The sequence below is a fragment of the Alosa alosa genome, chromosome 1 (assembly GCF_017589495.1).
Source record: "Alosa alosa isolate M-15738 ecotype Scorff River chromosome 1, AALO_Geno_1.1, whole genome shotgun sequence".
NCBI lineage: Eukaryota > Metazoa > Chordata > Actinopteri > Clupeiformes > Clupeidae > Alosa > Alosa alosa.
The window spans coordinates 51,342,589-51,355,851 of record NC_063189.1 but is presented as its reverse complement, the minus strand read 5'-3'; the positions used below and the strand labels follow the sequence as shown (position 1 = coordinate 51,355,851).

The window sequence follows — 13,263 nt, the reverse complement described above, 5'->3', positions numbered from 1 at the left end:
AATAAGCCCTATCTGTACATGCAACATGGATTATGCCATGGCATGTCATTATGTACAAGCTAACCATGGCTCAGCAGCCACTGGGGCATAGAGAAGGTTTCACCCCCCTCTAGGGGTGGAAATGTAATTAACCATCTGCTTTCTAGAGAAGCCTTCTGGATATACACTCTAAACTCAGTAGAACCGCTTGGCATTAGAGAAGAACTGAATCTGTCCTGCTTTCTATGAACTGTAACTTTTGTATGTGACTGTGCATGATGTTTGATAATGTGCTACTTCTTGTTTTTAATTATATATGATGATTTTAATCTAAGAAGTGACCTGTTTTCTGTGTGCCAATTGTGTTGGCCTTCACCCTTGATTATATTCTGATGTTGGGGGGTGTGACCTAATGACACAGTGATGAGACCAATTACATCTTAGCCAATCCAGCTGAAATCCTGTAATTGTTCCAATGATCTGTTTTCAATATATTGGGTGTCTCATCTCTAGTCTCTAATCATTGACTCTAACGTTTCGACACATCTGTGTCTTCCTCAGTCTGTTTTCACCAAAATAAAAGACTGCAAGTAATCAGTGTGCTCCAGCTCCCTTCCTTCAATTCAAAGCTTCTTGTCCTACTGAGAAGCACCTGACTGCACAGTTTCCAAAGGATGATGCGTGGAATACCCTACCTTAAATAGGTCAAAATGAGTTTGTGACCTGTGTGAGTTTGAAATCTAGGCAGTTTGTCTGCAATAGACAAATGTAAGGTAAAGGCAGAAAAATTGAGCCAATCTGCCTAATTAGTATTCATGGTCCTGCCCACTTGGTTGGTTCGTAACCACCCAAGAATCTAGATTGAGTTAGTGCTACACATAGGGTAAGACTTTATAATAACTACACGCAATTCAACATTTATTAAGCCTTTGCTACTTATTAGTTAATGGTTTGTTCATCATTAGTAATTTATTGTTCATACATAATTTATCATCCGTAAAGTTAATGGTTTGTTCATAGTACTAGTACATAGTAATCAGAGTTCATACACATTTCCACCGGAGAATTTTCATGACTTTTCCATGACTTTTTTTTTTACCTTTTTATGCCTTTAATGACAGTACAGTGAAGAATGACAGGAAGCGAGTGGGAGAGAGAGAATCGGGTGGGATCCGGAAAGGAACACGGGGCGGGAATCGAACCCGGGTCGCCGGCGTACGGTGCAGGTGCCCCAGCCAGTCACGCCACGGCCGGGGCCAACTTTTCCATGATTTTTTGACAAATTTCCATGACCTTATATTCCCAAAAACATCAACTAGCCTACGAAAATAGAATTCCATTCTTTCAAAACAGTCCTTGGGAAATTTGTTCTCCAGCACTATGTATTTCTAATGCATACAAAATGTAGGCCAACACTGACACACCAGCAGGCACATAAGGCTATATTTCAGCCCTACATTATATTAAGCAAAGTTGTGCATTTAACTTTATGTGATCGCCTACTGTAGACAAATATCCTCCACACATTGAAATCCTGATTAATGTAATAGCCTGATCATTTACTAATCAGCTCTACTTCAACTCTGTCGGTTCATCATGACCACGTAATTGCGTGTTTAAATCACACAGTTTGTAGCGCCGCACACACTGGCTAGTAAGATGCAATGGGCTGTAGCCACCCAGTAGGCTACCGCAAACCTGCGCCTACATAACATGCTGACGACACATCCACGTTTCTGAATCTTCAGAAAATTGACTCTGCAACAGTGAAAGAGATTATCTCAATGCAAACAACGTGGAATGGGCTACGTGTGCATGACATTGACTGAAATATTTTCGGTCCTTGCATGACTACAGACCTCAGATGCTGCCCCCCTCCCCTCCCTTCCCCCCCCTCCATCATCACTGCTGATCAGGCTATCGCACCTCTCCCCCACATGGTGACCACGAGCAGTGCGACAACAATGGCTTCAGCCAATGGCCATCAGTCTCTAGCCACACGACAACCCTCACAGAAGCACCCCTCCTCCTCCTCACCCTCCACTCCCCTCATCCCCCCCATCATTTCAGCGGACCGAGCAAGTTATCTCTTAAGGAAACTCCATCCTCGTAAGGCAGCCGGGCCTGACAGACTGTGTCCAAGGCTGCTGAACTGGGGGAGCCACTGAAGCACATCTTCAACTGGAGTCTACGTCTCGGACAAGTTCCAACACTGTGGAACAGTGCCAAGAAACCACACCCCAGCGAGCTTAATGACTTCAGGCCTGTCGCTCTAACATCACATGTGATGAAAACAATGGAGCGGCTGGTCTTAGGTATGCTCAGACCCCAGGTACGCCATGCACTAGACCCTTCAAGTTTGCATACCAGGAGAAAGTGGGCGTGGACGATGCCATCACTTATCTTCTACACAGGACACATTCTCACCTAGACAAGGGGAAAAGTGCTGTGAGAATCATGTTCTTTGATTTCTCAAGTGCTTTTAACACCATCCAACCCCTCAAGACTGGGAGACAAGCTCTTGCAGATGGGTGTGGACGCTCACCTGGTAACCTGGATTACAGATTACCTGACTGTACGTCAGACTGAAGAACTGCCTCTCTGACACTGTGATCAGCAGCACCGGAGCGCCACAGGGAACTGTGCTCTCTCCAGTCCTGTTCACCCTGTACACATCTGACTTCCGCTATAACACCGAGTCATGCCACATGCAGAAGTTATCTGATGATACTGCAATTGTGGGGTGTATCAGGGACGAGCAAGAGGAGGAGTACAGGAGCCTGGTGGAGGACTTTGTGCATTGGTGCAAACTCAATCATCTTCAACTTAACACTTCAAAGACCAAGGAGATGGTGGTGGATTTCCGAAGGTCTATGCCCGCTCTGCTACCAGTCTCCATTGATGGGGTCAATGTGGAGGTGGTAAGCACCTACAAGTATCTGGGTCTCCACCTGGACAATAAACTGGACTGGTCAGCCAACACTGATGCACTCTACAAGAAAGGACAGGGCAGGCTGTACTTCCTGAGGAGGCTGCGGTCCTTCAATGTGTGCAGCAAGCTCCTCAGGATGTTCTATCAGTCTGTTGTGGCCAGCGCCCTCTTCTATGCAGTGGTATGCTGGGGAGGAAGCACAAAGAAGAAGGATGCTGGGCGACTTGACAGGCTGGTAAGGAAGGCTGGCTCTGTAGTGGGAGCTGAACTGGAGTGCATCACTTCAATATCTGACAAGAGGACCCTAAACAAACTGATCAACATCTTGGACAATGAATGTCATCCGCTCTACAGCACTATCAAAAACCAAAAGAGCTTTATCAGCTGGAGACTTCGCTCACTGCCATGCACAACTGAAAGGCTGAGGAAGTCATTTGTTCCTAGGGCCATTGAACTGTTCAATGCCTCACTAAGAGATAGACTTCTCTGCTTAGTCTGTCTGCCTCTCCACCCTCTCCATGTCCATGTTTTTTGAGTACTGACTGCCCACTACTGTTTTACTATTGTACACAGCCTAATGTTTTCACTACTGTTTTACTGCTACACTGTTACCCCAACCTGTTCTTGCACTGAAATAGTTTTTTATTTTACCTTGTCTACATTACACTTTACTCTCCTATTTGTCTATATTATTTATGCTGGTCTCTAGACCTTACTGTTGCACTGTTGGACTAATGTTGGACTACTTTTTGCACCTTCACCATGACACCCACTCTCTTGAGCACCTTGCCAGGCACACACAACTAAGGACTATGGTTGGACTACTGTTTGCACCTTCACCATGACACTCACTCCCTTTAGCACCTCACCAGTCCTGGCCCTGTCACTACAAGCGCCTTATGCTTGATCACCCTCAAAAGCACATTGGACTTTCTTAATTTAACTTATATAGTGTATTTAGTATTTAGTTTTGTTAGTTTCTTATCTTATCTTCTACTGTCTTTATTGTACAGTGGAGTTTAGTTATATGTTTATACTATACTAATGTTTACCATTTCTGTTGTAAGTGCATGTTGTGTGTTATGTCTGTATGCTACTGAGACCCTTGAATTTCCCCTTGAGGATCAATAAAGTATCTATCTATCTATCTATCTATCTACTAAACAACGGATTAAAAGGCTAATGCACCAAACGTAAGCTGACAATTATAAAAAAACTGTTTTATTTATCCAAGTAAAGCTAGACGTGATTAAATGAATAGACCTATTTTCCTGATATAGCACATATCGTAGGCCTATAACGTTGAATTTAAAAATGCAACCGAAGACAATTAGGCTTTCCGCACTCTTAGGCAATGGATAAAGCGAGTCGAATGCGTAGAGGGAGGGCAGAGTAACTCCTTTTAGGAAAGGCCGATCTCTGGCGTGACAGACACAAGGAAATATGCAACATGATCTGCCGAAACACAATATATTTCTCAGTTGAATTGCAATGGGTCACGCAAATTTCCATGACTTTTCCAAAACTTTCGGGGTGTTTTTCATTTTCCAAAACTTTTCCAGGCCTAGAAATTGCCATTTTCAAATTCCATAACTTTCCCAGGTTTTTTCAAAACGTACGAACCCTGAGTAATGGTTTGTGCTGGCCAAGTATTTATAGCGATGTCACTTTTTAATCCTTCAATATGAGGAATACCAATAATTACTTAACATGACCTAGGCCCCTATTTTCGCACTGGCGCATGGCGGAAAACTCCCAGCGCAAAGTTTATTTTTGTATTTTTCACTTTCTCTTTTTTAAACAATGTGCCAAGGGGTGTGGCAATTAACAACCTAAAGAGTGGTCTGGTGCGTTGTCTAAAAATGATAGACATCTTACACTACCTACAGTAAAACGCATTATGCCACTGACCAAGAGAAACCTGGTCAGAAGTCCATGGCGAGTTGTTCATATGTTATTTTAAGAGCACATTATCAACAGTGATATGGGCGGGTGCACAATGCACCATCCTTCCTTCATCCATGAACATGCACCAGTGCACATCCATGCAAAACATTACAAGTTACATAATTACAATGGGAAACATAATTAGAATAAAGATATTACGAAATACATCTCACAATGAGTAGTTATTCACCATCATTTGCAAATTGGTAATGAAGGAGAGGCAAATATGAATCACAACTGAAGACACAGTCACGAGATGTAAGCAAGTCCTCTGCAGGATAAACGTTTTTATATTCAATCATTCGAACATTATTGGGGTACTGTAAGTGTTGTTTTTTCCAGGCTATGTTTTCGATGGTAACCCATTGTCAGTCAATAGTGAAAGCAATTAACTGTGTATAACTGTTTTGTCGTTGACTGACACCACGGTGAAGTTAGTTTCACTTTGCCAATGAGTTCAAATAATAGACGAGTGCAAATGTGTGTAGGCTATACTATGGTAGGTTTTAGTAAAGCATGGTTTAGTGGAATAACTGTTCCATACGGTCTCGCAAACAGATTCCTTCAAATGCGCCGCTGACTATTAAAATACTGATGCATTCTTTTAAGTTGCGCTGTGCGTTGTTAAAGGGAATGACAGATGTCATTTTAATTGGTTTAAATAATGTTATGCCCAAAACACACCCATGACTGTTTAAGAAACTTAAGAACGCCTTGTTGCGCCATCTGCCCAACGTTTGATAACTAAAACACTCCCAATGTGGACTGGACATCCCACTAAATTTAAATAAGGTTTTCACCAGTGACCATGCATTTTAGACTGTCAAGATAGAGCCCCTAAATTTAGACCATCAGGAGACAGGTTTGTTTTATCCTACTGATGATGTGTTGCTCAGAAGAGAAAAGACGAACAGCAGGTTCAGACATTTGGTTTGTGCGCTTGGCTGTAGAGCCAGGGGTGCAAAGCTGTCACCTGCTGGATCATGACTAGTCTGGTCACGATACCAAAATACAATACCTGCCATAAATATCTCGATGCTCGATACTGAAACGATACCATGGTGAAATCCTAAAATATCTGGAAAAGAAAGGACGCAGACCTCCTCCAAGTGTAATGAGTCATTTGTGTTGCATTTGGGGCACTTTTGTAGTGTGCAGGTCAATTCTGGGTTCTAAACTTCTAAGCTTCCTATATAATTATTATTTTTATAGTCAGTAAAATTGTAGTTTGTGTGTGATTAAATCCTTTAAATTTGCTCCATCTTTGCTAGATCAAGGTCAGTCTTGTAATTACTGCATGCAAATCACTGAATGCTATGCAGACGTGCCTAATCTTTAGGCCATCTGATGATAGGCTACCAGGCCTTCCTGTGTTTATGGGATTTCTTTGACAGTTGCAAATAGTCAGGGGGCCTATGTGATTTCTGTGGGTTTGAAATGTTAATTTTTGGAGAGTGGTTGGACTGTCTTTAGGGGTCACTGAACATGGAGAAAAATTACATCTCCATTTTTTTTTACCTGTTTCAACCCTATTTTTCTGAAATTGTACATTTCACTGTAATTAACACCATAAATTTCGGCCAAATCACTGGCTATGTTGAATAAAGTTCACAAAACAGTTATTTTCAACAGTATGATTGTATGTCAGTATTATGCTTGTATGTCAAACAATTAAAGATAAGATCAATAACTAATCAGTTTCACCAAATACACATACTTAATTGCTGAAAGATAGAGAAAACATAGCAGAATCACAGATGAGACCTCAAACAACATTTAATTCATTTACATATACACAACAAATTAGACCTCACCTCCACAATTTCCTCATCAAAATCTACAACTAGTCTACTAGACCCTATTCCTACTCACCTTCTTAAGACTGCTCTCCCCTTCCTGGATAATGTTTTGCTCCAGATAATAAATAATTCAATGCTATCAGGGCATGTACCGTAGTCCTTTCAGACATCTGTTATTAAGCCATCCCTCAAAAAACCTAGCCTTGACCCTAACAACCTGGCCAACTATAGACTTATATCTAATCTCCCTTTCATGTCAAAATACTAGAAAAAATTGTGTCCAAACAAATTGGTGCCTTGTTACATATGAACAAAGTCCAGGTATTATATCAGTCTGGCTTCAGAGCTCACCACAGTACTGAACCAGCATTAGTTAAAGTTTTTAATGACCTCATCATTGCTGCTGATAATGGATATGTATCAATACTGGTCCTCCTGGACCTCAGCACTGCCTTTGGCACCATAGACCATGACATACTACTTCATAGGCTTGAAAATTTGATAGGCATTAAAGACTAAGCACTCGCTTGGTTTAGATCATGCATTCCTAACCGTCGACAATTTGTACAGGTCCATAATAAACCTTCTACCCAGACTATGTTAAAATATGGAGTGCCTCAAGGCTCAGTACAGGGGCCCCTGTTATTTTCTCTTTATATGGTTCCCCTAGGCTCTGAAATTATGAAACATGGCATTAATTTCCATTCTTATACAGATGATACACTATACAGATACAGATTATACAGATGAACTATACCTCTCCATAAAACCTGATGAATTAACTCTGTTAGCCAAACTTGACACATGTATAAGAGATATAAAGACATGGATGACAAATAATTTCCTGCTTTTGAACTCAGATAAAACAGAAGTCATGGTTTTAGGTTCTAAAAAGATGAGGGAAGTCCTTATCCTTACCACTATAGTTCCAAATTTCACTTCACCTTTTGTTTTATCCACAAGCCGAGGACTGTCGACAAAGAACTATGTTGATGTTGGCTGCCCACTTACTCACTCACTCAGAGTGGCCTGCTTGACACGCCCACTTGCCTAGATGCGTGGAAGGAGCATGGAGAGTGGGAGCAGTCCACAAAGACGCAGAACGTAATTATTTTAATAAACTATCGATTCTAAAAACGTCGGAAATAATATTGTTTTTAGCGTGAAGGCATCGTGATACCTTTCTAGTATTGATACACCGTGCAACACTAATCATGACTGAACGCGAATGAGTTAGAATGCCTCATAGAGATAGAAATATCCATGTGCATAAGTGTTTGGGCAGAGTAGCTGGGTCCCAGTGAGCAGAACTGTTTGTGACCCGATAAGGTAAGAGTGGAGTAGTTGAGTTAAAAAAAAGAATTTAGAATGTCTTGCCTTGCAATTTTGCTTCAATTCCAAGTTTATCCAGGTCCGAAGTGAATCCTGAAACATAAATAAAAACAATTAATCAAAAACATTTAAAATAGAAGAGACCTGTCTGTTTTACCAACTTTTAATATGCAGTGCATTTGTTTACCATAGTGTGCAGGATTTTTCATGGCACGGATATACAGGAATGTGGAGCGGATCCAATCCAGTGCCATGTTTACATTAGAGATGGTGTGAAGAACTATCTCGGCGTTCAGGTGTTCCAGCAAGTTTAAGTGCAAGCTGTATAGTGAGGAAAAATAGGCATGTGAAAAATATGTGCATGAAATCTTATACATCTTATATACTGCAGGGCTCAAAATTAGCACCCACCAAGCACCAATGATTTATAGACTTTTTTTGTTGGTGGATGACTGATTGGATTGAGCAACAGGCAGACACAAGACTGCTTCACTTCGTGGAGTGGCAGCTTTATTCAATGACCAGCAGTTCAAACTATGTATTTGCTGCAAGTCTGCTCCACTAATTCTGCTTTGGTTGGAGTTTCTTCTTTCAGCTTCTAATTCCTCTGAGTTTTCTCACTTGCTTCCACTCACAATATGCATCAAAGGAGCATATCCTAAAGAAACTACATCACTTTTATAACGAAACACTAATAGCACTAGATTCTACGTACATATAGGTGAAGCACCACCACTTAGGTGCAGTAATGCGCAATCACTGTGCCCAGGTATAGTTCAGAGGATATAGTTCAGAATATGTATCTGCTTAGAAAATTGATGTCTCTCATTTCACATTGTTATCTCTACACATGGTAAATGCAGGTCACAACATGTAAATGGGTCATTCTATGAAACTATAGCCTAGAAATCTAGACGCACCCAAATTTAATTTGCTGCCAGGGGTAGTCTAGCAACTCACCCTTGGCTTGCGAACTGGCAAAATCAAACTTAGATAGGGCCAATCACATCATGTAGAGTCGTTAGGCGGGCTTAACATAATGATTGATGGCAGAGTTGAAACGGTTCGGCGTGAATTCCCTGCTACTTGCATTGCATGAAAAGTGTGATTTTCGTCCCCGTAAACGCCCGGAGATCTCCCTCATTTTTGGCAGTTGCCGACAATTTGCAACCCGCGATTGCCGCGTTTGTCTGTGCCACAAATTGTTGGAACCGTACTATGACGTATGTGGAGAGCTCGCAGAGTGCTAATGGCTCTAATTAGAATATGAATGCAGCGAAAACGCGCCTGGCTTGAATATCCTTACTCAGTATTGGATGAAACCACTACTTTCAAACAATAAAAATCACTCGTGAATGGGAGCAAAACCACACCTGGCCAGGCCAGGCTTGAATTTCCTTACTCTGTATTGGATGAAACCACAACTTTCAAACAAGAAAAATCACTCGTGATTGGTTGGCGGCAGATCTGTCACTATTGGTCACCCTGGCTCATAATAAATGTAAATTAACCCCAATAATAAAATAATAATGTTAATGTATATATATATATATATATATATATATATATATATATATATATATATATATATATATATATACACACACACACATACACAGGGTTGGGTAGTAACGGATTACATGTAATCTGGATTACGTAATCAGATTACAAAAATCAAGTAACTATAATCAACCCAGATTACAATAAAAAATCTGTGTAATCAGATTACAGTTACATTGTTGGGGATTACCTGATTACATTTTATCATGCAAACAATACAACTTTTTATGATAGCCTAGCTATCTTTTCATTTGACAAGCGGTTCATTCGGATGTTCACTGTTTAGACTTTTTAAAGATATAGTTAAGAACAAAATTATTCATACCCCTGGCAAATATTGATTTTTCTCTTGACCAATATGTTTGTTCTTACTTAAAATGACACTTGCACGTGCCAAAAGGTTGCAAAACAATGTGGTAAAAACATGGAATCAAAAAAAGTGTTTTTATCTTTTTTAACATTTTTATGAAAAATTGCGTGATCAAAAGTTATTCATACCCTTTTTAAACAATCACTGAAAACATCTTTTTTTACCACCACAGCTCTCAAAATGGTTCATATAATACCCACCAAGCCTCTTCATGTCTCCACAATGATTGTAGACTGCACCTTTTTAGCAGCAATCTGGGTTTTGAGGCAGGAACAATTATTTGCCATCACTTTGGCCTTGTGCTAACTTTTTTGACGGATTGAGGTCTGCTCTAAAATGTTGATATTGTTCTCTGTTAACCATATATTGCCTTGTTTGGCTGTACAGTATGTTTTGGACCATTGTGTGGTTTAATGTTCAAATGCTGCCTTTTGTGGCAGCCATGGCCAACTGGTTAGGGCTTCGGCCTTTGGGCTTGCCGGTTCGACTTCACTAGTTCACTGACTGGGATAAATGCAGAGACCAAATGTCCCTCACGGGATAACAAGATATACTTACTTACTAACTGACATAGGCTACTATTGGGGCAGGACTCTCGGCACACTGCCTGATCTTTTCCCCCTAATCTTAATGTAGCCTCTTGTTTTAGTGTTACCGTTTACTTGGAGAAAGTCACCAGGTCTCCCTGGTTGAAAAACATCCCAAAATAATAATTTGCTCACCCCCACAATTGAAACGGACGGATGGGTTTAATGCTTCCCTTTTTTATGCCAATCTCAGGCCATGTCCCTGGGTCAAAAAAATCCAGCGAAAGCTAAATTATTTGTCCAGGTGTGCCCTTATAAAGGTTAAGCCGAGTTGTGCATGTTTGGAGAAGAGTGGAGAAGAAAAATAGAATGAGAATTCTTTCACCAATTCTGTGATGGTGTCTTTTACTTAATGGGGATATTTATCTAAGTAATCTAAAAGTAATCAGATTACGTTACATGTTTTTGGTAATCCAACTGATTATGTTACTGATTACAAAAATTGCCATGTAATTTGTAGTCAGTAATGGGTTACATTTCAAAGTAATCTGACCCAACCCTGTTTATGCAGTGGGCAGTGCTTCGACTGGCCAGCTTCCCTCGCGGAGTTGGCTTGGGATCCGCATCACTAGCGACTTTAATTTGTATTTTTCCAGTGACGCTGCAACAACCGGCAGAGGTCTCAAGTGAGCAGGGTGTCTCGTAAAAAGAAATGGAGCTGGAAAACCCTACACAGACTTCACTACAGACTTTAGCAGACTGGTTTAGAAATAATTTAATAGCCAAAAATATGCCTGCCCTGCACTAATAAAGAAATATTTGGTTAACGGCGAGTGAATCCCGTTTGCAGCTGTAGAAGAAACGCAGGACAAATTAAAAACTCTGGCTTTCTCCGAGTGCAACGATGATAGACAGACATCATTTGGACAAAATATAGAGCATATTAACCTCCGTTGCTCAGCCAAATGCCTTCCTGTTACGTCCTGTTATCACGGAGTTACAGGCGATAAACTATTTTTGATGGTCACAAGTTTACTTCATTAGCGTTTATTTCTTTGATTATTAAAGAGTGTTTTTCATTTAAAGGCTTAACTTTGTGCTTATTCAGAACAGCATTTAGTGCTTTCCCCAATCCCAGACGTTCACATTGCATGTTTGTTTGTAATGGATGCAACCGCGAGATACGCTTGTCATAGGCGCCGATACCGTGGGTGCTCCGTCTCTCGGGCAACCATTGAAAACAACGAGCACCCATGTGTGCCAGCTTACAGTCCCGGCTAAATTTACATTAATTTAAAATCAAACATCGCAGTTTATGTTAAATTCAGCATCTCTCATAATGTGATTGGATATGTTGCTGTCAATTCCCTACTTCATATATATACTAACCACCAATGGTTAGTATGAAAATTCCTGACACTTCCCACCTGAAGAATTAACGCAAGGCTTTGTCAGGTCTTCAGCCCCGAATGTTTAAAATGTATATAGCCCTGAATATCATTTTAAAAGTAGTCCGACAAAGCTTATTGTTTTGTGACACAGCTAAACACTGGTACCTCATAGAACGTCTATAACATAGCCTAGGTGGTCGCAACTCACACAAGTAAAGCAGATAGAAAGGACTCACGCAAATCTACTGTAGCCTACAACACGCAGACAGCTTTATGCGCAGGGCAGAGAGTGCGCTATGTAGATCGTTTCTCGTACCATTTAATTTCTCAGAATTTAGGTCTACTCCCAGAGGAAACTGTTGCTTCTCATTTGTATCCCTTCTGTTGCTAAGGAGGCAAAATGGTGATTCTCTTTTAAGGATCATTTAAGTATTACCTTTGTCACAATTATTTCTCCTAATTTTGCCTTAGGAGAAATAAAACAAGCAAAAGATGAGACACATAGCAATAAGACAAGTAGGAGTCACATAAGAGATATTAGTTTGAGAAGCAGGAGAAGTACAGGGAGATCTCTTATATGTTTGAGTGTAGTCTCACTTACAACTTGTTTTCTCCTTAGGAGAAATAATAGAGCAGATGGAGTCACATAAGAGATATTAGTTTGAGAAGCAGGAGAAATACGGGAGATCTCTGATATGTTTGAGTGTAGTCTCATTTACAACTTGTTTCTCCTTAGGAGAAATAATAGAGCAAATGAGGAGACATTGCAATGAGAAACTTTTGAGAAGTAGGAGTTACAATTGAGATATCAGTTTGAGGGTCAAAAATAGGGCACTCCATAGCATTTCAAACTTTTATTTTATAAAACAAAGCAAAACAGTTGTACTTTAAAAAATGGACTTTTAAGCAATGGGAGCTTGCACAGTTGCACTTTTAAAATGGACTTCAAGCAATGGAAGCATGTTAATGCCTTGATATGTTCTTTTTTTAAAAAATTGTGTATTCTTATTTTTTTTTTTTTTTGTGTGTGTGAGTGTGTATGTGAGTATTATTTTTAAAAGCTGCACAAGCAAATTGCATTGTACGGACCAACTGCACAATGACAATTTAAGTCTATCTATAAATCATACAACATAGAGGAATGAACTAATAAACAATAACATAAACAAACTGAACTTGTGCCAAAGCGTGCCATACTGTGTACAATGGTGGATGAAAGCGTGGGCTGGGTCAATCTGCGTCTTTTTTATCCTGGTGGAGGAACCAACCAAAGGGAGGAGGGAGAGAAGAGCAGAAAATAGAACATTGTTAGTTTGTGAGCCACTCAAAAAATACAAAGTAAGACATTTGTTTGACCGTCTGCTTTCATAACTGTGGGAATTTTGATACAGCACAAAGATCAGACACACCTTATTAAATCACTTAA

General features: G+C 40.3%; 1 protein-coding gene across 1 annotated transcript in view; it reads right to left on the bottom strand.

Moving 5' to 3' along the window:
- Window positions 1-13,263, bottom strand: part of hfm1 (helicase for meiosis 1) — a 347,154-nt gene that overhangs the window by 196,759 nt on the left and 137,132 nt on the right. The window contains exons 13-14 of the mRNA XM_048246228.1: window positions 8,177-8,310; window positions 8,035-8,082 (exon numbers count right to left, since the gene is read on the bottom strand). Coding sequence (XP_048102185.1) covers window positions 8,035-8,082; window positions 8,177-8,310 — 182 coding nt within the window. The remainder of the gene's footprint in view (window positions 1-8,034; window positions 8,083-8,176; window positions 8,311-13,263) is intronic.